This window comes from Heterodontus francisci, chromosome 5 (genome assembly GCF_036365525.1).
Source record: "Heterodontus francisci isolate sHetFra1 chromosome 5, sHetFra1.hap1, whole genome shotgun sequence".
Lineage (NCBI taxonomy): Eukaryota > Metazoa > Chordata > Chondrichthyes > Heterodontiformes > Heterodontidae > Heterodontus > Heterodontus francisci.
The window spans coordinates 193,899,608-193,924,357 of NC_090375.1; the positions used below are offsets into that span (position 1 = coordinate 193,899,608).

At 44.2% G+C, this 24,750-nt stretch overlaps 1 protein-coding gene across 6 annotated transcripts in view; it reads right to left on the reverse strand.

Moving 5' to 3' along the window:
- The window catches only part of col14a1a (collagen, type XIV, alpha 1a), a 369,066-nt gene that overhangs the window by 87,536 nt on the left and 256,780 nt on the right, over positions 1-24,750 (reverse strand). For 5 of the 6 annotated variants that reach the window (XM_068032558.1, XM_068032557.1, XM_068032563.1 and 2 more), the window contains 10 exons: positions 24,257-24,316; positions 20,700-20,851; positions 18,654-18,783; positions 17,542-17,664; positions 14,616-14,765; positions 13,127-13,243; positions 9,736-9,882; positions 4,222-4,296; positions 3,306-3,445; positions 1,541-1,664 (listed from right to left, as the gene is read on the reverse strand). In XM_068032558.1, the coding sequence (XP_067888659.1) occupies positions 1,541-1,664; positions 3,306-3,445; positions 4,222-4,296; positions 9,736-9,882; positions 13,127-13,243; positions 14,616-14,765; positions 17,542-17,664; positions 18,654-18,783; positions 20,700-20,851; positions 24,257-24,316 (1,218 nt within the window). The remainder of the gene's footprint in view (positions 1-1,540; positions 1,665-3,305; positions 3,446-4,221; positions 4,297-9,735; positions 9,883-13,126; positions 13,244-14,615; positions 14,766-17,541; positions 17,665-18,653; positions 18,784-20,699; positions 20,852-24,256; positions 24,317-24,750) is intronic. The other variant, XM_068032559.1, reaches the window with a different exon arrangement.

The window sequence follows — 24,750 nt, forward strand, 5'->3', positions numbered from 1 at the left end:
ATGGGTGGTTGATGTTCGGCACAGACTCGGTGGGCCGAAGGGCCTGTTTCAGTGCTGTATCTCTAATCTAATCTAATCTAATCATACTGGGCCGAGGAGACACTGTCTGAAAATTCCAACTGAGAAAGAAGATGGGGGAGGGAATTTTCCGAGCACCATGGAGATGGGTTTGGAGGCGGAGCAGGGGTACCGGGAAAATGGAAAAACTCCAGCATCGGGCTGGCTCCCTGAAATGTTCCTGCTTCCTCCCACTTTTATACAGGCAGCTTCAGAGCAATGACAGCAACCATGCCAGCAGTGGCAGGAAGACAATTAAGGTTGTTGAGGGAAATTTCCCCCGAGCTTCCCAATCTTTCCAGAGGTGTCCGGGGCCCCTCCCTTTCCTCGCGTTGCTCCCTCGTGTCCCAGTCACTGTAGCTGCACTCTCACTGCAGCCACAGTGAAGGCTGCTGGCCTCCCTCACATCTCAGGTCCTGATTGGTCCTCTTGCCTCCTCAGCCCGCCCACACTCTCTAATTGGATGGCGATCCCAGACGCACGTTCTTAATTGGCCACCTCCAATAAGATCATACCTGAACTCTGCTGAAAGTCTTCAGTCAGAAAATATATTAAATTTTCCACTTTTTTTTTGTGTGGTAAGGTTTAAGGTTTAAATAATGTTAGCGGGTTTATGTTTGGTCATTTCACATCCCTCTATATTTTAAAAATCGTTGTTCTCGAACACATTCTCAAACGTATATATTGGCTGCATGTAGTAATATCATAGGTCCCAGACAGAATGGAAATGATTGGGTAATTCCCCTGTCAATCACACCTGGAAGTGGCTGGGATTGATTTTATGTACATCATTCATATTATGTAACTATCCCCCACTGACTGCATTTTCCTGGAGAAATAAGGTTGCATACAGTGACATGACAAGTCCCTTCCTAACAGCACTGTGGGTGTACCTACATCACATGGACTGCAATGGTTCAAGAAGGCAGCTCACCATCACCTTCTCAAGAGCAATTGGAGATGGGCAATAAATGCTAGTCTAGCCAGTGACGCTCACATCCCATGAACAAATAAAAGTCCCAGCTAGAATGATTATATAGATTCTGGTTGCTATAGTTTAAGAGCAAATTAAAAGCATGAATCCTGCCCTGCTTCCAACTCGCTGGTTGACACAGTAGTGTGTCAATAATCACTCTGATATGTAGACTCGTTATTATGGCATAAACTAACTTGAAGGATCACTGATTTTGAAGATTAACACTGCTGGAACAAAGAGAAAAATTAGATGATTTTTTCCCCCCCCGAGAAAAGATTAAAACATTAGTACAAGTGAGACAGCCACTATAATATCATTTAAAATGGAGCAGGATAAATATTTGAGAAGGAAGACTATAAAAGGATGGTTGGGGCGGGGGGAGGGAAAGACAGAGAAATGGGATTACAATAGATAACTCAAGTTGTAGAGTCAGCACTGGAGCAGATCCAAGTGGCCTCCTCCTGTGCTGTAATTTCTCTGATTCTGTGGTAAACATTTTTTCTGTACCTGTCTTGGTATTTCCACCCTTGTATCTAATGCGCTGGATAGCATTGAGAAGCTTCTCTTTGTCACTGTACGAGTTGAGTTGAAATTCAGTTCTGGGATCATCACTGAACTGAACAATCGCAACCTGTTCCATTTCAAAGAAACATCACATCAGTAAACCAATTCTATCTCACATTCCACTTTACACTGAACTGCTGGCAAGAAATATTTCCCTTAACTGTGCCAATCTTCTTAAAGGTTTGACTATTTTGGAGCAGGGTGCAAATTCACACATACGCCCTCTTAAAAATTTGTAACCAAAACCCTCGTCAACTCAATTCACACTTGACAAGACGGAACGATAACAGTTAAAGTGATTTCCCTTTATCCCTGGGCAGATGCCTTTCATTGTCAATAGGTTACCTGAGGCTAGGTGCAGAGGGTCAATCTGTCTGGACTGCCTCTGCACGGGTACTGGTTGTCTAATCGCCCCTTCGGCCATGAAATGGGGTGCGGCACAACGGGAAGATACAGGGTGGGAATAAATAAAACTAAAACAGAAAAGCAAAATACTGCAGATGCTGGAAATCTGAAATAAAAACAGAAAGTGCTGGAAATACTCAGCAGGTCAGGCAGCATCTGTGGGGAGAGAAACAGAGTTAACAGGTACAGAGTGACCTTTCATCAGAAATTGCTGTCTCTGCTATTTAGCACTTTCTTGCATAGAATAATGCATATTGCATAGAATTTACAGCACAGAGACAGGCCATTCTGCCCAATAGGTCTATGCTGGCGTTTATGCTCCACACAAAAGTCATCCCATCCCTCTTCATCTAACCCTCATCAACATAATCTTCCATTCCTTTCTCCCTCATGTACCCATCTAGCTTCATCTTAAATAGCTTATCGCTCCTCTCCTATATCAATGGAAGAGTTTGTGGGATGTATGCAGTCAGCAGAGGTTTGTGTGCGATTTAGAACAGCCACACATTTGACATTAGTATGTTAGGTGTGAGTGGGTTCTTAAAACAATCTTTAATTAAGGTTCTGCTGGACCTTTATAAAATTACCGGTTAAGCCTCAGCTGGAGAATTGTGTCCAATTCTGGATACCACACTTTAGAAAGGGTGTCAAGGCCTTGGAGAGGGTGCGGAGGAGATTTATTAGAATGTTATCAGGGATGAGGGACTTCAGTTATATGGAGAGACTGGAGAAGCTGGGATTGTTCCCCTTAGAGCAGAGAAGGTTAAGCGGAGCTTTGATCCAGGGGTTCAAAATTGTGAAGAGTTTTGATACAGTAAATAAGGAACAACTGTTGCACTGGCAGGAGGGTCCGTAACCGGGGGACACAGATTTAAGGCAATTGACAAAAGAACCAGAGGGAGAGATGAAGAGTTTTTATTGAAACAGTGAGTCGTTGTGATCTGGAATGTGCTGCCTGAAAGGGTGGTGGAAGCAGATTCAATAGTAAATTTCAAAAGGGATTCGGATAGATACTTGAAAAGGAAATATTTACAGTGCTATGGGGTAAGAGCTGGGGGAGTGGGACTAATTGGACAGCTCTTTCAAAGAACTAGCACAGACATGATGGGCTGAATGGCCTCCTTCTGTGCTGTTTCATTCTATGATTGTATGATTTGAAGTCTGGCCCAGCTGCGATACCAGGCAGATGGTACAAAGGTGAAATGCGATACTGATCATGTTCCACCCAGTGGATAGAACCTCAGGACAATCCAATGAGGCCCTGCTTCCGATTTTATTTAGCTCTCCCCCAGCCAGAGCTCACTTGAGTTCCGTCAGGGCCTATCTTGTCCAGAGCTCCGATCGTACTGTACAGGAAGCCGATGATCTTGACAAAGTTCTCATCACCGATGCTCCACGACCCATCCACGAGGAACACCAAGTTAGCTTTGGCAGCTTTGCAAACTAGAGGAAGAAGGAGGATGAAGTGGTGTCAGAAATAAATGCAAACACCTACTCATGGGTACAGTACTTGAGAATTATAGTAAGAAATAGTAGGAATATAGGAACAGGAGTAGGCCATTCAGCCCCTCGAGCCTGTTCTGTCATTCAATTAGATCATGGCTGATCTGCACCTTAATTCCATCTACCCACTTTGGTTCTGTAACCCTCGATACCCTCACCCAACAAAAATCTATCAATCTCAGCTTTGAAATATTCCAATTGACCACCCCCCGCCTCCAACCCCACCCCCACAGTCTCGAAAGCCTTTCTGAGGGAAGAGAATTCCAGATTTGCAATATCCTTTGTGTGAAGAAGTGTTTCCTGACATCACCCCTGAACAGCCTGGCTCTAACTTTAAGGTTCTGCCTCCTTGTTCTGGACTCCCCCCACCAGAGGAACAGGGTAGCTGGAGAGAAACTATCAAATAAACTCCTTTAATCAGCTTAAACACCTCAACTAGATCATTCTTTAACCCCATTATAAACCATGGCAGTAATTACTAGCATGTGCAATAACTAACAAAGCCAGTATAAGCTGAACTTGTTAAAACAGAGGCAATGGATATTCTCTGCACAGTACATAGCGTGAGATACACAGCAGAGTGAAAATAGCATAAAATATCCCCAACAGAATGTGTTGTGATTCTTCTCACGCAGAACCAAAAAACAGAGCAATAGAAATAATTTTATTTTACACGCCTCTGCACCGCCAAGGATAGTATAACATGTGTGCCTTACCTTCCCGGGCAGGAGGGATTGTGGGCAATGGGGCAGTTGTTGTTGGAGGAGTTGGTGGCTCAGTCGGAACAGGAGCTTAAGTAAAACAAAGACACATTGTAAATAAAACCACACACCAGTTACAACACTGACAGAGCAATCTGGCGCAAGGAACACTCGGTTGGTATGGTGTAGTAACAAAGCGCCGATTTTATCCCAACATTGGGCCGGAAGGTGTGGTGGGAGCGGGGGGGGGGGGGGGGGGGTGGGGCAGTGAGGGGGATAGGAGAGACCCTGCCATGACTCTGTCAGACCCCCAGTGGAATTTCACGGCAGGCAGCTAGTTAACGTCCCACCCTCGGGGATGCTGTCTCTTTAAGGGATGAGCTCCCACTTCCAGAGTTGCTGGCCAATTGGAGGGCTGACAGCTTAACAGTACCAGCAGTGCCACTGGGTGTGGTGGCCACTACTGGTACTGCAGAAGGCCTGGAGTGGCGAAGATGGAGGAGACTCCGGGATGCAGGTTAAGTGGAGTGGGGGTGGCTGGGAGCAGTCAGGCAGGCCCTGATGAGGGGGTCGGAGGGTGTGGTTGGTGAGGGTGGAGGGGGGAGGTTTTGCCATAGGGGTGGCCCTACAGGAGGGATTGCCCCTAAAGGAGGGACCCCCGCCAAGCTCGCTAGCAAGTCACCACTTAAAGTGGTTCAATTGGCCTTGGGTGGGAGGGCCATCCTTCAAACTTCCCCGCCACGGACAAAATGGTGCGGTGGCAGGACAATGCCACACATACCGCCCAATGCCTCCCCATGCCATTTTGTGCATCCCAACCCCACTGCCTCCATTCTCGTCTTCAAGGGCAGGATAAAATCCTGCCCAGAGAGTCAGCGCAGTTTTGTGAGAGAGAAGTCTTTCCATAACAACTTGCATTTATATAGCACCTTTAACATAAAGCATCCCAAGGTGCTTCACAGTAGTGTTATCAGACAAAAATTGACCATGAGCCACATAAGGAAATATTAGGTCAGATGACCAAAAGCTTGGTCAAAAGAGTTTTAAAGAGTGTCTTAAAAGAGGAGAGAGAGAGAGAGAGAGAGAGAGAGAGAGAGAGAGAGAGAGAGAGAGAGAGAGTAAGAGAGAGAGATAGAAAGGTGGAGAGGTTTAGGGAGGGAATTCCAGAGCTTAGGATCCAGGCAGCTGAAGGCACGGCCACCAATGGTGGAGTGATTAAAATCAGGGATGCTCAAGAGGTCAGAATAGGAGGAGTGCAGATATCTTGGAGAGTAGTGGGGCTGGAGGAGATTACAGAGATAGGGAGGGGCGAGGCCATGGAAGTATTTGAAAACAAGGATGAGAATTTTAAAATCAAGGTGTTGCTGGACTGGGAGCCAATGTAGGTCAGCGAGCAACAGGGAATGATAGGTGAATGGGACTTGGCGAGATTTCGGATACGGGCAGCAGAGTTTTGGATGAGCTGAAGTTTAGGGGAGTTCCTTGAGGAAATGATGAACCTTGTTCACGATGAACATTCTGTGGACGTGAGGTATTTAGACGTCAGCACAGCTTTTGATTTCATGTCAAGAGAGTAATCAGACTGCAAGGAAAGATACCACGGAATAGGGAAACAAGTCTGTGAGATGACAGTGATGCAGATAAAGTTGAGGTGGTTAAACCCAAAGGAAACAATGGGTGATTGTGAATGAAGCTACTTTGACACGACAAGGTCTCTCCAGTGAAATGACACAAGAATCAGTGCTGGGGCCATTACAGTTTATGTGTTGAGGTTTACTGATATCTCTGAAGAGTGTTTGTGGGGGGGAGGGGAGGGGATGGGAGGGGGATTAAAGTTGAAGCAATCGGGAACCAGCAAACCAAACACAAAGCGGTCTGGATAGGTTGGAAATGTGGGATTGCATGAGGTACATGCCATTTCCTGTAGACAGATGCAAGAACATGAGACTATGAAAGGAAAATCCACAGTGAGAATATAAAATAAATTCCTACAGGCTACGAGGAAGGGCACAGGAGTATTGCCGGATAGCTTGTCCAAACCAAGAGCACTGTGTGGCAGCAGCATTAGAAGTTAAAAGGATCTTGGGATGTACAGCCAGAGGGATGGAACATTAATCCAAGGAAGTGATGATACCCCCATACAACACACAAGTAAAAAGAACAAGAAAGAACGTGCATTTATATAGCGCTGGTCATGACCTCAGGACGCCCCAGAGCACTTTACAGCCAATGAAGTACTTTTCTTTGAAGTGTAGTCACTGTGGTAATGTCGGTAACAAGCAGCCAGTTTGCGCACAGCAAGATCCCACAGGCAGCAATGGTCTGTTTTCGTGATGTTGATTAAGGGATAAATATGGGCCAGGACTCAGTAAATACTGGGAGAACTCCCCTGTTTGTCTTTAAAACAGTGCCACGGGATCTTCAACGTCCACCTGAGGGTGCAGACCAGGCCCTCAGTTTAACATCTCATCCAAATCATGGCACCTCTGACAGTGCAGCACTCCCTCATTACTGCACTGGGAGTGCCAGACTGGATTTAACGCTCAAGTCTCTGGAGTGGGACTTCTGAACCCACGACCTACTGATTCAGACAGAAGAGTGCTATCCATGAGCAATACCTGACATTGTATAGAGATGCTGCTGCAAAACTCTGGTTGCTATCCTACAACAAGGATAGTCAGGCAGTGCAGAAAACCAAACTGATCGCTTGTTTAAGACATATTGGGTTGGAATTTAAGAGCACGATGGCTCACTTAAATAGCCGGGGCGGCCTGCACCCGCCCCCCCCCCCACCAATCTCATGGAGGGTGCAGGCTGTCCGTCCCGGACAATGGCGTCTGCTGCCTGTGCGCAGGCGCTGGCGCCATTTAAAGGGCCACCAGCCCTGCCGCCCAATTTAAATTTTTGAAGTCCTACCCCCAAAATTAAATATGTAAATTTCTAACACCCCTTTCCCAGCCCTCCATAACAAATGCAAAAATTATTTGCCCTTCCCCCGCAAACACTTACCTTTTCCATCTGACCTGCTCCCCTCAAATTGCACAAAGTCTTAAGTTCAACCCTTCCCACCATCCCCTACACCCATTTTGTTTATTTGACCCCGTGACCCCGCCACCCCACCTTACTGATAAACTTACCTCCACCACCTGCCCCAACAGTGTGGTGCCGTGTTTGCCCAGACGGGGGATCTGAAGGAAAATTGTGGCGGGCCCTCAACATCGCAGGTAAGTCTATTTAAATGTATTAATTTTATTCGTTTGAATATTTAAATTGTGGTCCTATCGCCCAGAGGTGGTTGGGGGTGGGAGGGGGGCCACCACAGAACCTCGCCCCTGCCAGGAGGATCAGGCCGGACCCTTCCGGCGTTGAGGTCTGTGGCGGGCCTCATGACAGCCATCTTCAGGACCCCTCACCCCCCCCCCCCCACCCACCGGCCCCGTTACGGAACCCGATGCCTGTGGGAGAACAGAATCCAGCCCATTGAGTCATAAGGAGAGTTTGAAGAGGCTGAGAGTCTTAGGGCATCATAAAATTCTACCCTAAAAGTTTCAGTTTCTTCAAACTCTCCTTGGTGACAGGAAAGGAGGGGAGTGTGGGGGGGGGGGTGGGGGCAAACAAAATGGCAGGGGGCAGCATGCCCGACGTTGCTAGGCCCCCCTGTCATTCTGTCCTAGTCGGGGAAGACCAGCCAACTGAGGCCCTTAGGTGGCCAGTTAACAGCCACTTACGGGCCTCTTCCCACCTCCACTCCGATTTTATGGAAGCCGGAGGGACCCACCGCCATCGGGAGATGCCATCTGGTAAGAACTGGCGGTCTCCTAGTGGGGTCGGGGTCAGGGTGGGCCCCTCCTTTTGGGCAATCCATGGTCCCTGGAGGGTCCCCCCCACCCACCTCGACAAGACCCCCACCACCCTCAGCAACCACCAACTACCATGTCGCTGGGGCCTGCCTGACTGACCCCGGCGACCCCGACCCCACTCACCTGTCCCAGGGTCTCCTGCAATACTGGCAGTGGCCACCACTCTCGCTGGCACTGCTGAGCTCCCGGCCTTCCGACTGGCCGGCAGCTCTGGAAGCTGGAGTTCGTCTCTTAAAGGGACGCCGTCCCCAACAGCAGGCTGTTAATTGGCTGCTTGCTGTTGAATTGCAACTGGGATCTGACGGAGTGCCGAGGGAGGTGCTCCCCCCCTATCTTCTGACCCGCTGCCAGGACCCCCAGTGTTGGAATAAAATCCAGCCCCTTACTGTGGGGTAGAGACAACCAGGAGGAGATATTATTCAACATTCAAATGAGAACTGACAAATTGAAGTCCATTAAAAAATACCATAAATCATAAACTATAAAACAAACTATCTGGTTATTATCATATTGCTGTTTGTGGGATCTTGCTGTGTGAAAATTGGCTGTTGTGTTTCTGTTGTTGCAACAGTGATTACACTTCAGAAAGTACTTCATTGGCTGTAAAGCGTTTTGGGAAATCCTGAAGTTATGAAAGACACGATAGAAATATTTCTTTCTTTTATTCAGCACGTTATCTCTCATCACTTCTCAATGATATCCAACTGAATCACATCATCTTGGGCAAAGCAACCTCTGATCCAATCTATCATTAGGCCAGAAAGATTTAACTTTATGAGTTTTAATAGATGCCAGAGAAACCTAAAGGCCTGTTTTTTTTTTGGTCACATCAAATAAGAAATAAATCATTTCCTTAAATAAAGAAAAGTAGTCAGCGTGACGAATTGTTGGGATTAGAGACTAAAAGTTACCAGATGCTGCTCGCAGATTGTAGGAACGAAAGGTATGAAAGCTGGCAAATACCATACAAAACCCTCCATGATAACAGCAACAACGTGCATTTATATAGCAGCTTTAATGTGGTAAAACATTCCGAGGTGCTTCACAGGAGTGAATATCAAATGAAATTTGATACTGAGCCACATAAGGAGATACAAAGAGGTAGGTTTTAAGAAGTGATGTAAAGACTGAGCGAGTGGTGGAGGGCTTTAGGGAGGGAATTCCAGAGCATGGGACTCGGGCAACTGACGGCATGGCCGCCAATGTCGGAACAATTAAAATCGGGATGCACAAGAGGCCAGAATTGGAGGAGCGCAGATATCTTGGAGAGTTGTAGAGCTGGAGGAGGTTACAGAGATAGGGAATGGGGGCGGAGGGGCCATGTAAGGTTTGAAAACAAGGATAAGAATTTTAAATTTGATGCATTGCTGGACTGGGAGCCAATATAGGTCAGCGAGCACAGTATGAATGGGACTTTGCGCGAGAAATGATGTGTGCATATAAACTGGAAATGCTCGGAATACTCAGTAGGTCTGGAAGCATCTGTGGAGAGAGAAACAGAGTTAATGTTTCAGGCTCCGATGAAAGACCATCGACCTGTAGCTTTAACGCTGTGTCTCTCTCTACAGATGTTGACTGACCTGCTTTTCAGCATTTTCTGTTTTCATCAGCATCGCTATGGTGAGCATAGGGAGAACGGTGTACACGAGAAAGATCAGCAGTCACATACCTGTTGTCTCTAGTATGCTCACGGCAGGTCCTTCCATCTCCTGCAGTTGTGAATAGACACTGATTTTGTATTTGGTGTTCGGAATGAGCTGGTAGAAACAGTGGCGGGAAGTCCCTCCATCGACAATCACTTCTTCCTTCTTCCCATCTGAAATTTCCCAAAAGACATAATCGGCCGACTGGGATGTTACCGGTCATTCCAACATAATCGGGAGCAAGGGGAGGGGTCATTGCAGCTGAACCTTCCCAGCAGGAACCTGACTTGAAGGGGTCGGCTGTCTGTTTTAAAGGATTAACCTTCATAGGGACAGCAATCTCTACAGTTAGGTAAAGGTAACTGAAGGGGCTCATATTTGATGATACATCTCACTCATGCCAGTCCATAAAGCCCATGCCTATGAGGCTTTGATTAATATGTGAATTCTTGATCAAAAAAAAATACAGAGGCTGGCCTCAACAGCATGAGTTGGAAGAGATATGTACCTGGACTCAGACAGGCAGGTGTAATTCAATCTTCAGAAAATCCCAATTTGTTCCTTTCTTATATCCATATTTCTTACATTTTCCGGGAACTTATTTGGCAACTGTCAAATTAAGTCTCAGATCCTTCAATGTATGTAATTGTATGTATTATTTAATGGAAGTAGAGAATAACGTGTTCATGGAAGCATTAACTGCATGTTGACATGGTTAAATAATAAAGGCAGACATAAACAAACGCTAAGAGAAATATTGCCATGTTTCAGATAGGAACAGAAGAACAGGAGCAGCCTATTCAACTCCTTGAGCCTGTTCTGCCTTTCATTTAGATCATGGCTCACCTGTATCTTAACTGCATTTACCCACTTTGGTTTCATAACCCTTAATCCCCTTTACCCCCCAAAAATCTATCAATCCCAGTTCTGAAATTTTAAATTGACCCCCAGCCTCAACAGCTTTTTGGGGGGGGGGGTGTCATGAAGACCCCCGCTTGCCAAGAATGAGGCATATTAATTTCGTCACATGAACATTAATTTTAAACTGTTGCTGGAGTGAAGAAATGACTTGTTTAAAGAGATCAGCAGACATTTGGCTGGAGGACGTTTGTATACTAAGAGACGGTGCCTGTTATGACCCCTTTCTCACCTGGTCGTAAAAGGGGGAGAGCGTTCCAGGTTTCCACTCCCCTTTGTGTGAAGAAGTGCTTCATGACATCATCCCTGAACAGCCGGGCTTTAATTTTAAGGCTCTGCCCGCTTGTTCTGGACTCCCCCCACCAGAGGAAATAGTTTCTCTCTATCAGTCCTATCAAATCCTTTAATTATCTTAAACACCTCAATGAAACTACCCCTTAATCTTCTGCACTACAAGCCGGGTCTATGTAACCTATCCTCATAATTTAACCCTTTTAACCCTGGTATCTTTCTAGTGAATCTGCACTGCACCCCCTCCAAGGCCAATATATCCTTCCTGAGGTGCAGTGACCAAAACTGAATGGAGTTACTCTAAACAGGTTCTAACCAGAGCTTTATATAACTGCATAATAACTTCCACTCAATAATGTAGCAAACACCCTCCACTACCAGCCCTTGTCAACTCGATTCAATTGAAAAATCTTCTTCTAAACAAGTCTGATTTGAGTCTTTTGATTCTATGAAATTAGTTATTTGAAACTTGATCTTTGAGTCAAATCAAAATACAGCTACTCGAGAATGCTTTGTTGGTGGAAACTCATTTTGGAGCACTGCCAAAGCCTTTTTTCCGCCTATATCCAAGGAACTTAAAAAGAAAACCATGGAGAGACTTTTCTTTGGCAAAAAAGAGGAACAAAGTAAAATCCAGTTTTTTTTTGTGCTTGTGTCAAAGTATTATATAGCACAGATGCAAACCATAAAGGGAGGAATTCTGATGTCTAACAAGTCTGCGGTAGGTAGGTTAAGAAACCTTCAACCGCAAAGCACAATTACTTCTGGACACTGTGCTTTTATAGTGGAGTTGCCTCTAATTCTATGATCTTTTCACTGTAGCAAGTCAACAGGAGCTTGCCTCATGAGGTGCTGTCCACGACTGATATTTGAAAATGCACATTTAGCCAAAGGTAGCTAACCTGTATCCCGGAAAAAAATAACTGCATGCTCGAATATTGGGTAGAACAGAGTGTGGTAATTAACAGCCAAATTTCAATATATAAGTTCCACTGTTATGAAAGAGTGTGAAAGACCCTGAATTGGACCCATTCATAGTCACCGAGCAGAAATTTGATCCCCACTTTTACACACTGCTGTGTCAGCTTTCTGGGCACCTGTTCAGTCCACATTCCACCCTAAGCTGGCAACCATACAATAAAGTACTAAATAGATGGGGGCCGCACTTGGAGAATTGGCTCTGACATGTTCATTTTCTTTGAAACGTAATTCAGTTCTTTTATTCATGCTAAACACTCATTGAAGCTCAAAGTTACCATTTACAATAATGGCAAATGAATGCTTAACATGATCCCTGTCTAAGGTTCTGCCACGTTCATCTAACTCTAGCTTTCATCTGTATCCAATCACAAGGGAATTGGATATATCCTTGAAAAGGATATATCTGTGGGGACTAAGTGGATAGCTGTTTCAAAGAGGCACAGGCACAATGGGCCCTGGGACATGAGTATCACAGGCAAGGTCACCATTTATTGCCCATCCCTATTTGCCCTTGAGAAGGTGGTGGTGAGCTGCCTTGAACCGCTGCAGTCCATGTGGGATAGGTACACCCACAGTGCTGTTAGGAAGGGAGTTCCAGGATTTTGATCCAGCGATGGCGAAGGAACAGTGAAATAGTTCCAGTCACTTGGAGGGGAACTTGAAGGTCGTGGTGTTCCCATGCACCTGCTGCCCTTGTTCTTCTAGATTGTAGATGTCATGGACAGTTGCTGTCGAAGGAGGCTTGGTGAGTTTCTGCAGTGCATCTTGTAGATGGTATACACTGCTGCCACTGGACACCGATGGTGAAGGGAGTGAATGTTTAAGGTGGTGGAAGGGATGTTGATCAAGTGGGCTGCTTTGCCCTGGATGGTGTCGAGCTTCTTGAGTGTTGTTGGAGCTGCACCCATCCAGGCACGTTGGGGATAAATGGCCTCTTTCTGTGCTGTATGATTCTACGATAAAAGAAAATCTTGTTCCACACACTTTGTGTGGAAAAATGGTCAAAGAATCCCCAAACTAAGACAATCCCATGTCATCTTTTGAAGTCGCTTGCTACTCTTGGTCTCAATTGCCAACAAGGTTATGTCCGACCACTTACGCATCTCCCTTACCATCCACATCCTCTTATTTTCACCATTCACTGTGGAAAGGACACTCCCCTAAATTTGTAGTGTGTACTGAGCCTTCTGGAAATTTAGCCCATACAACTCTGCCTCTTGTTCTTACCTCGGAGAGTTTCAATGACTACTCTGTAGGTTGTTGCATGTCTATGCAGCTGCCAATGTGCACACATGCTAGTCATTCGAACTTGGTACGGGGCAAGATTTGTTACGCCGAGGTACACTGCAGGAGAGAAGGAGAGTGTTGAACATCAGCACGGGGAATCTGACTGCAGACATATGAACATACGAGCAGACTTCACAGAAAGAAAGAACGTGCATTTCTATAGTGTCATAACCTCAGAATGTCCCAAAGTGCTTCAGAGCCAATGAAGTACTTCAGAAGTGTAGTCACTGCTGTAACATGGGAAGCGTGGCAGCCAATCTGAGCAGACCAAGCTCCCACAAGCAACAATGACCAGATAATTTTTCGCGACACTATTTGAGGGAAAACCCAGTACCAGGACAATGGGGACAGCTCCCCTGTTCTTCCTTGCATAATGCCACGGAATCTTTTACATCCACCTGAGATGGTAGACAGGGTCTCACTTTTAAGTCTTCAGTGAAAGTCCGCACCCCCAATAGTGCAGCACTCCTTCAGTACTGCACCGGCAGTGTCAAACCTGGATTTTGTGCTCAAGTCTCTAGCATGGCACTTGAATCTATATCCTTCTGACTCAGAGGTGAGAGTGCTACCCACTGAGCGATATAACAGAGACCCTCAGAAAGTTCAGATGATGAAGTAGCTGCAACATGGAACAGGTAGGAACCATTGCAGTGCATCAACATTTATCGTCTACACTTGTAAATGTAGCTAGTGGCAGCTCCACTGATCCAGTCCCCAGAATGGTGCCACGCAGTGTACATCTCAGGACGGGAATTCAAAAGCAGTTCTTTACATTTGGTGCTTTTATTAATTGATCTTTACTAATAGTTACAAAATAAAATCAGAAATATTGAAATTTAAAGTGGCCACGTTTTCATAGCAGCTGAAAGGGCGGTAAAAACAGATTAAATAGTAACTTTCAAAAGGGCAATTGGATAAATAATTGAAAAGGGAAAAATGCGCAGGGCAATGGGAACCAAGCAGGGGAGTGGGAGTAATTGGATAGCTCTTTTAAGGAGCCAGCATAGGCATGATGGACCGAATGTGCTGCATGATTCTAAAGTCAAAGTTTTCTGTTAATGTCAGTGGTTTGTGTATGTTTCTCAAATTGCCGTTCCATCAGGAAAAAGCAAATCTCATCTTTCCTTCTGCTGGTTTGTTAACTCAGGAACTATAATTAAATGGTTTGATGCAACATTTACAATCTAAGGGTAATTGCTGAGAATTACAAGTTAAATAATTGGGGTGGGGGGGTGCGGTTGCGGAGGTGCAGATGGGGGAATCTCTCCTGTCTCATGATGTCTCTTTGCTGAGGAACTACTACACAGGGGCCAAGAAGGGAATTCATCATTCCTTTGACAAAAGCCTTAAATTGGCACACACAACGATTGCTCCAGATTAACTTTATGAAAAGCAACAGAGCTGAGGCCAAGGTGAAAATAGGTCTTACGCGTTTTGGCCCTTCCTACAAGTGGGTCACTGGAACCAGTAGAGTACGTGGCAAAGAGTTTGACGATATATTCTGTGCCACTGAGCAGGTTAAGGATTACCATTGTGTTCACATCGTCTCCCACAAATGTATCCAGAGTAGGACCTGGTGCTGAAATTAAAACAAAAACACAAGGGAAGAATCACACAGGTTAATGCTTCTCCATGCTTTTTTGATTTTCTTTTTTCTGAATCTGATCTAAATCAGAACAGCCATCATCCTCTTTTTAATCTCAGTAACTATTATTCACTTGTTAACCATCACTTCCTTCTCATCAGTTCTGCTAGAGAGTTAACTCACTCCACAGATGCTGCCTGACCCGCCGAGTGTTTGCAGCATTTTCTGTTTCTATTTCAGGTTTCCAGCCTCCGCGGTATTTTGCTTCTGTTTTTATTGCTGGTTGTTAGATGGAACAGGGCGGCTGGAACACATCAAGATCAAAGCGGAAAACAAGAAGATTGGGAGTGGTGTTGTTTTAAAAAGAGTCGGAGGAAAACTAATGGAAATCAGAATTGGTTAATGAAACCCCTGTGGTGAATCTCAGGATATCTCCAGATCCATTTGCACTCCACATGTCGCAAACATTCTTAACAACCCCCTCAAGAAAAGCTACTGTTCGTATAACAAAAGATACTAGTACAGTTAGGAGCAGGGTTAATTTTAACCCAACTTCCCAGGCAGGAATCCCATGGGATCGGGGTGGGATCTTTGGTTTTACACACAACCCAATACAGACTTCAATCTGGAGCACGAGGTGTAAAGCCAGTGTTGCTCCCAACCCCAACAGTTTCCCTGATGGGCGAGTTAGGTTAAAATTGGGAATGGACTTGTATTTTTCCAAATCCCCAGTTCTTGATAAACCAGCGAAGGTTTGATTTACTCTTGGCTGTAGAGAGTGCAAATATTTATTAATATACGTCAAGCGTCTTGTCAGCAGGTCAGAATAGCAGGCAGTAGGTTGATAGGGAAGACTGGCAGCAGTTATAATAATAGTGACAAATATATCCAAACCTAGAGTAAAATCCATTTCACATAAGAATGTAAAAATTACTGAGTCATAGACCCCTCCAGCCTGCGCCCCCACTCAGTAAGATCATGGCTGAACTTCTACCTCAGTTCTACTTACCCACCCTATCTCCATATCCCTTGATTCCCTTAGAGTCCAAAAATCTATCAATCTCCGTCTTGAATATACTCAACAACTGAGCATCCATAGGCCGCTGGGGTAGAAAATTCCAAAGATTCACAACTCTGAGTGAAAGAATTTCTCCTCATCTCAGTCCCAAACGGACAACCCCGTATCCTGAGACTATGACCCTGAGTTCTAGACTCTCCAGCCAGGGAGAAACAGCCTCTCAGCATCTCTCCTGTTAAGCCCTCTTAGGAATTTTATACATTGTAATGAGATCACGTCTCATTCTTCACAGTGGCGCAGTGGTTAGCACCGCAGCCTCACAGCTCCAGGGACCTGGGTTCAATTCTGGGTACTGCCTGTGCGGAGTTTGCAAGTTCTCCCTGTGAACCGCATGGGTTTCCGCCGGGTGCTCCGGTTTCCTCCTGCAGCCAAAGACTTGCAGGTTGATAGGTAAATTGGCCATTATAAATTGCCCCTAGTGTAGGTAGGTGGTAGGGAATATGGGATTACTGTAGGGTTAGTACAAATGGGTGGTTGTTGGTCGGGACAGACTCGGTGGGCCGAAGGGCCTGTTTCAGTGCTGTATCTCTAAATAAGTAAATAAAAGAACTCCAGAGATTAAAGGCCCATTCTACTCACTCTCTCCTCTTAGGAAAGTCCTCCCATCCCAGGAATCAGTCTAGTGAAACTTCCTTGCACTCCCTCTAACACTAGTACACTGGGGCCCCGCTATAATGCGGTCCATATCTCAAAGCCGTGTTATAGGTGAGACCACATTATAATGGGGCCCCAGTGAATTAGGTGGGAAACACATCTGGCTGGGTATAAAAGATACAGTACGTGCATATTTTTGTTCCCTAGATCAATCAGCATTTCCTCCCAGGCTAGAAAGATGTGTATGCATTGGGCCCACTCTTTTGCTGGTGACTAGCGCTCAGGCTTGAGCACGCCAGGGCCAATATTGTGAGCATATCGCTATAGTTTTCAGTCCTCGTGCCCCAAAATAAATGAATAAAGCAGGTGCTGTGCAAAATCAACCAAATAATTAAATAGCTGCTTTTAATGTTTCCCTTTCTAAAGTGGGTGGAGAGATGATTATGGCTGTATTGCAGAAGGAAGGAAAGTGGGAAGTGTACCGCCACAATTGAGGAAAGGAGGAGGGTGTGTGGTTGCATTTTGAGAGCGACTGATTAAATGATCACATTCAGCAAAACAGAAGGTGGCTGTGGTGTAGGCAATGAATGTCTGTATTCTCTTTAAGCATGTGAGGCATCACAGCTGAGCCCATTCTTAAGCTTACCTAATGCTTACACATTTATACTCTATTCAGCAGGAGTTATTGGACTACCAGCAGGAGCATGAGTTGGTTTTCCTCTTTCCTAATGAAGGGGTGCTAAGGTCACTGAAATGCCTTTACTGCTGCCTCAGTTGAGCTCAGTTACTAAGCTGGAAGCCTCCCTGACTTGTGTGGTTTTAATACCGCACCAGACAAATCCTATTTAAATGAAAATTTGGGGGTCCAAGATGAACCCGCGTTATACCAAGTTCCTCATTGTAGCAGACAGCGTTATAGCGGAGCCCCAGTGTATCTCCTTTCATAGGTAAGGAGACCAAAACTGTACGCAGTGAACAGAATGTACAGAAATGTGGTGACTAACAGTTATCAGTGCAAAACCTGCTGCGATCAAGAGTTTTTGAAATAGAAAGAAATTTTTGTACGAGTATCACTGATCAACAATGAAAATGCAATACCCGAGGCAGATGTGTACACCACTCTGTAGCCCATTGTTGCTGATGGTGGAGGGTCCCATTTAATTCGGAAACGATTGTACCATTCCTCCGAGACACGTAGGTTGGTTGGTCCAGAGAGTGGCACTACAATGAAAAGTAATCATCTTAAATAAGTCTATATATTTTTCTAAACATGCTTTTAAATTAATAAACTGTTTGCATTCCATTAGTCCTTGTCAGCTGTGGCTCAGTGGGCAGCACTTTCACCTTAAATTATAAAGGTTGTGGGTTCAAGTCCCACTCCAGAGACTGCAGTATAAAACCCAGGCTGACAGTCCCAGTGCCGAGGGAGTGTAGCACTGTCAGTGGTGCTGTCTTTCAGATGCAACATTATACTGATGTGACACCCTGTTTGCTCTCTGATGGATGTAAAACATCCCATGGCACCATTACAAGGAAGTGAAAGGCATTTCTTTCTTCCAGTTCTCTCTTATTCTATCTTTCTTTCTCTTTTTATATCCTGCTCTTACTCTCTTTCTGTCTCTCTCTTTCTTCCTTTCTTCAAATGGAACATGGAGCCCCAGGTATTACAAGCTGAGGGAAAGTCTGGTTAGAAGTGAGTCCAGGCCATACTGAGTTAAGATTTCCTCTGAATAATAAGCCCATTTATCAGGTATAGTAGTACAGTAGTTATGTTACTGGATTAGTAATCCAGAAACATAAATTCAAATCCCACCATCACAGCTGGGAAATTTTAAATCAGATAACTAAAAAAATCTGGAATTAAAAACTACTCTCAGTAATTGTGATCATGTAACTACCAGATTGTTGTAAACGCCCATCTGGTTCACTAATGCCCTTCAGGGAAGGAAATCTGCTGTCCTTACCTGGTCTGGCCTACATGTGACTTCAGACCCACAGCAATGTGGTTGGCTCTTAACTGCCCTCTGAAATGGCCTAGCAAGACTCTCAGTTATTAAACAGGCAGCTCACCTTCTCAGAAGCAATTAGGGATGGGCAATTGCCAGAGACGCTCACATCCTGCGAATGAGCTTTTAAAAAAATTGCATTTTGTTGCGCCATGAGTGCCCCTGTTCCAATGTATCATGAAAAACATTAGATATTTCACTTACACGTCTTGCCTGTAACCATGAGAGTGTTGCCTTCTCCATCAGAATAGAATGGTGTCACAGAAATTCTATACCAAGTATCGGAGAGTAGAGGCTGGAGCACGAGGTCATTCTGCCTTCCAGGAACCATCACCTGGATGGGACGTTAGCAAATTCTGTTGGTGCACTGCACACCATAACATACAACAACAAGAACTTACAGCTATATAGCGCCTTTAACATAGTAAAATGTCCCAAGGCACTTCATAGGAGCATAAACCAGAGAAAAAAACTGGCATTGAGCCAAAATAGGAGAGGTGGCCAAAAGCTTCGTCAGAGGTAGGTTTTAAGGAGTGTCTTAAAAGAGGAGATAGAGGTAGAGGTGAAGAGGGTAAGGGAGGGAATTCCAGAGCTTTGGGCCCAGGCAGGTGAAGGCACAGCCGCCTATGGTGCAGTGATTAAAATCGGCGATGCGCAAGAGGCCAGAATTGGAGGAGTGCAGATATCCTGGAGGGTTGTGGGGTTGGAGGAGAGGGAGGGGCGAGGCCATGGAGAGATTTGAAAACAAGGATAAGAATTTCAAAAGTGAGGCATTGCCAGACTGGGAGCCAATTAAAAGTCGCTGAGCAGAGGGGTGATGGGGGAATGGTACTTGGTGCGAATTAGGCAATGAGCAGCAGAGTTTTGGATGAGCACAAGTTTATGGAGGGTGGAAGATAGGAGGCTGGCCAGGAGAGCATTGGAATAGTCAAGTGTAGAGGTAACAAAGACATGGATGAGGGATTGAGTTGTGGATGGGCTGAGGTAGGGCAGAGACAGACGATGTTACAGAGGTGGAAGTAGGCGGTCTTGCTGATGGAGAGGATGTGGGGTCAAAACCTCATCTCAGGGTTAAACAGGACGCTGAAATTGAGAACAGGCTGGTTCAGCCTGAAACAGTGGCTAGAGAGGGGGATGGAATTAGTGGTAAAGGAATGGGGATTGTGATGGGGCTGAAGACAATGGCTTGATTCTTCCTGACATTTAATTGGAGGAAATTGCAGTTCAACCAGTACTGGACGTTGGACATGCAATCTAACAACAGAGGTAGCGGAGGGGTCAAGAGAGGTGCTGGTGAGGTAGAGTTGGTCGCTGTCAGTGTACAGGTGGAACATGATGCTATGTTTTCGGATGATATCACCGAGGGTCAGCAAGTAGATGAGAAGTCGGAGGAGGTCAAGGATAAATCCTTGGGGTTCACCAGAAGTAAAAGTGCAGGAGTGGAACAGAAGCCATTGCAGGAGATTCTCTGGCTACAACTAGATAGACAGGTGTGGTTTTTAAAACAGCTATTTTTAATTCAGCATTGCACATGCATTATGTTGTGTTAATTCATTTATTATCTGCAAGCTCATTTGATTAGTGTAGCCAGAGACTAAAACAGCAGCATTGGTGATAACTGTGGCCAAATATAGGGCTGATACCTGACATGAAAAAAAGACTTGCATTGGGGAAAAAAAACATTTTCACATTTATTAGCTTGTTTTGCACGCAACTTAATTCTTCCATCATTTTCTAAAGTATCAGTAGCCAACAATACCAAAATTCAACCATTTTCTAATCTTATAAACCAAATTGATTTTAGATTGGAGTAGAAGTTCCATTAGTAACTCAATCAGTTGTCGCATTGGTGAATCTGAAAAAAATGCTGTTCTTTTATTATTACACATTCACATTCTGTCTTCAGTCTAAGATGCTCCATGAAAATGTATATGCAAATTTGAGCCCTTCCTGTTTGTTATAACCTCTGAATTCTGGTATCATCCTTGTAAAGCTACATAACTCATTGGATGGATTTTGCCAATTTTCACATAAGATAACAGGAGAAGCAGGCGGAGGTGGTGAACAAGGGCCATTGTGTAGGCAATCAATTAATACTTGTCTTGTGCGGGGCAACAGAGGAGACGTTAACTTTTGATCAGTAAAGATTCTGTTCCCCAATTTTCATATGTAATTTACCTTTCACTCAGTCAATCGTAAGGACAGTCTCACAGTTCATCCCTAATAAGGTATGTGAAAACTTATACAGACCATGCTTACCGCTTCTTCTGCACGGTCTCCTTTAAGAGTTACATAGGACACTCTGTACTGCGTGACCCGGGAATCAGCAGGGTCCCATGACACGTGTAGGCTAAACGTGGTTTCATCATCTACATCCAGATGCCTTATTCCAGATCGAATAACTAGATCAAACAAATCAGAGCAAATTAGAAATATATGGACTTTTATCTCATTAATTTTTTAAGTAGATTTTTTGAATAATTTAACAAATAACTGCAACAGGCAATTTGTGAATCAGCAGAATAATTCTCATCTCACATATTTTAGTCATTCTTGCCATAGAATTCTGCAAAAAAAAAGTCCGGGAGCTTCCACTCGGTTGTGCTCCTTTTTTTTTTGAGCATATTCTGCCCGAAATCGGCCAAACCAGCACAAAAGTTTGTGGAATTTCAAGCACAAATCGCGTTCAGTGCAAATCGCAATGCTGCAATCTTTCATTGTGGTTTAAAAAAGATTGAATTTATCACATGGCGTGCTTCCGTCAATTGCACTCAGTTTCAGCCTTTGAGGAGGCTCCAGGAATGAAGCTGAATCTTTTGGGGCACAAGATTTTTTTTTTTAATTGCCTAAGAAGCTGACCACAGAACACCAGTGTAAACAGGAAATGAATCTGTAGAGTTTTTTTTAAAAAGTCATTTTCAGTGATTTAAGATTGGGCTACTCACAGGTGTTGCTCTGTGAGTGAAATGTTTATTTTGTAAAATCATTTTCAGCTGTATTGATAAAACTGCACCATGTTACCACTCTTAAATATATCAAAGAATTCTTTTTAACGCAAATTTTTAAAATAAAAGTTGCATTCTAAAAAGCCGCCCGATTGCGCTGGGTCGTGAGAGGTTTTGCTTTTGGCAATATGCAATGTGCGGAAACACGAGCAAAACAAAATCCACTTCTTAAAACCAGTGCAATTTGTGCCTGGATTATCAATTCCGCCCAAAATGGAAACTCTTGGCATTGGAGTCTGGCCCCACCATACTCCACCAAAAAGAAATCTACAATTGATACACTCGTTATTACCCCTTTTCCAAAATCTAGTGTAGAGGAAAGAGAAGAGATGAGGCCATTAACAATCCCATAAGATCAAGGCCATGAAGGGCCATGTTGGTCAGCTCCAGTTCCATGTATAACGTGCAATGGTATAGCACCTTTTGTTTAGAGAGCAGAAGCAGTTCCTGGAATGGGCCAACAGTCCGCAGTCTCAGTTCCTGGTGCTATCTGGGCTTTCTAGCCTGGGCTTTCCAGTGTCTCGGCATTACTCCTTGAGGAACAGTGAAGATTTTCGCAGCATGTTCTGTCTTGGCACGGCAGCGTTCTGCAAGACTTTATCATGGGCACACCTTGGCATAATTGTTGAGTGGCACCAACCCACTGCTGGCAGTGAATTACTGTGGCTCAAAGCTTCTCAGTCATGCAGCAGCGGCTAGGTTCCACCTACCACCCCCACCCCACCCACTACTCTCACCACCATCTACTCCTCAAACCCCCAACACACCTCCACCTCCACAAACCTCGTGCAGTCCCCTGCTAGAGCCCGGGGAACGTCAGGCCAATGCAAATGGCCTGGGCTCGGATATTAAGGTCGGATCAGACCATGTCAAGCAGAATGTAGTTAAGATGCACTCCACCCCAGCTGTGCCCAGGCTTTGTGGGGGCGGGTGGGAGTCAGAAAACCTGCAATTGAATAACCCATCTACAGCTATCAGACAGATAGTGAGAGGCAGGAAAGACACCATGGCAGGTTAAGTTCAAACTGTTTTTAAGATTAATATGCTGCAACCTTGTGTCAGGTTCAGTTTTGCCTAGAGGATTAGCATAGTATAAGCCCCTGTTTGCTATCTTATTGAAACAGATAACCTGCAGTTACAGTAAAACTACAACACGTTATTGTCATGCTTCAGACTTATCTATTTACTGATTAATATATTGTGGGAGCAATGCACTGTCAATTCAGTCCCATCACTCCACAGGTCTCAGCATATTATTAAAGTTTTCCCACCCAACTGGAAAACAGCCAAATTAAACATTCTAGTAACTCCCAGAATAAAACAGACCAAACCTGGTATCTTTAGACGACAACAAATTAACTATTTATTAAAAACTAAATCTTAAACACTATTAAGATAAACTTATGCCTAAAGACCTTATAACTTCTTATTTTAACCTAACTCCCCCATTCACACACATACACTCAAAATTCAATGGTTAACTGGTTTCTTTAAAAGAAAAAAGGTTTAAAAAATTAGCTGTTGCTTAAAAATAAATAAATAACTGGCATAGAAGTCTTTGTGGGTTACGTTCCTGATGGGTGAGGTATCCTAGTGTAAAAATAATTAAATGCCACTCTAAGTCTCCACACGGATTTGATGAAATGGTCCCTAAGTAGATAGATATTCAAAACACTTTGGCTGCGGCAGGCATCAATAGTTCTTTCAATGATGAGCACAGCAATAGGTCTACTTGAATTTTAAAACTGACAGTCTCTCAGTTGAAACTTTACTTCAGCAATACAAACAGTCTCTTCAAAGGATTTATTCCTCCTTAGGCAATTAACTTGGCCTGCAGTTCCTTGTAGAATTTTTTCTGAGGGAAATAGACAGCTCTTTTCTTGAGTTGCACACTTTGCTGGTGTCTCTCAAAACGGGTTTCAGCTGGTTTTTACACACAGTTAAATTGTTACAGTAGACCATGTGACCTCTCTATCCTGCTGTGGCCTAGGCAATAAGTGCAGCTGGCACACTGTGCCTCAGAAATCCAAAAGCTTCTCTCCCTGTCTTAAAGGTACACTTTTTTAACAGAGTCTTAAAAACACACTGTTTTAATCCGAGGAGAAAATAAATATGGTTCCGTGACAATATCTGTTTAGCACTTTATAGCCTCAATGACAGTCTTCAGGAGTGTAATTCTGAAATCAAGAAATCTCACACAAGGGCATGTGGCTGTTCCAGAAAGTCAGAATACAGTGTTGGGGTTATTCTGTTAAATTGTGGACTCACTACAAAATTATCCATATATTGGGCAAGTAAAGACATATTCTGGTTCGTAAGGAGTGAGGGGTCGCTTACAGGAGTGCTCCGAGATGCTGAACCTGAGAGAAATATCTCATAAACATAAGATGGTCACTAATAAATCCAATAAGGAATTCAGGAGGAGCTCCTTTACCCAGAGAGTGGTGAGAATGTGGAACTCGCTACCACAGGGAGTGGTTGAAGTGAATAGTGTAGATACATCTAAGGAAGAAAGGAATATAAGTGAGATGGAGATGGTTAGGAGGAGTGGAGCATAAATACCAGTATAGGCCAAGTGGGCTGAATGGCCTTTCTCCCTGCTGTAAAATTCTATGAATCATGTTCATGATGAAAACAGTTTACTAATTGCGCCAATTTAATCTGTTACCAAGGAGATGACTAAGCAAGAGGACATTTATATTAAATTCTTGGAAATGTTTTATTTAGGCTTAGAAATGTAAATAGTTACATTTTACTTAAATTATTGGCCTGTAAGTTTTCTTATCGTTAATAATCACATACCTGCTGTTGTTGGTCTCTGAGTTGTTGTTGTGGCTGTTGTTGTTGTAATTATCCGCTGAACTGCAATTAAAGCTAAAATTAATTCTAAATCATCCTGGATAAACTGATGTATAATATTTATCTTACCATGTATATTCGTGCTTTACATTTATTTTTTAAGAGCTTTGACTAGTAATGTATTTACACTGGCTTTTTAACAAGATAAATAGATGCATTTATATTAATTCAACTAGCACAGAGAACTTGGGCCTTGGGCCTATTCTGCTAATGGGCCTGAAAATGGGCCATAACTAATTTCCAGCCCATTAAGTTGTTTTTCTATCTCATTTTCCCAACTTGCTCCACTGGGGTAAGCAGAACAGTGACGACCCTAGGATTCCAGACAACACACCTATGACAGTCTTTCGGGGGCATGAACACAGGAAAGCCCTCATCTGTTCTTTTGTTATCTCCATGCTCGACTATTTCAGTTCTTTCCTGGACGGCTTCCACCT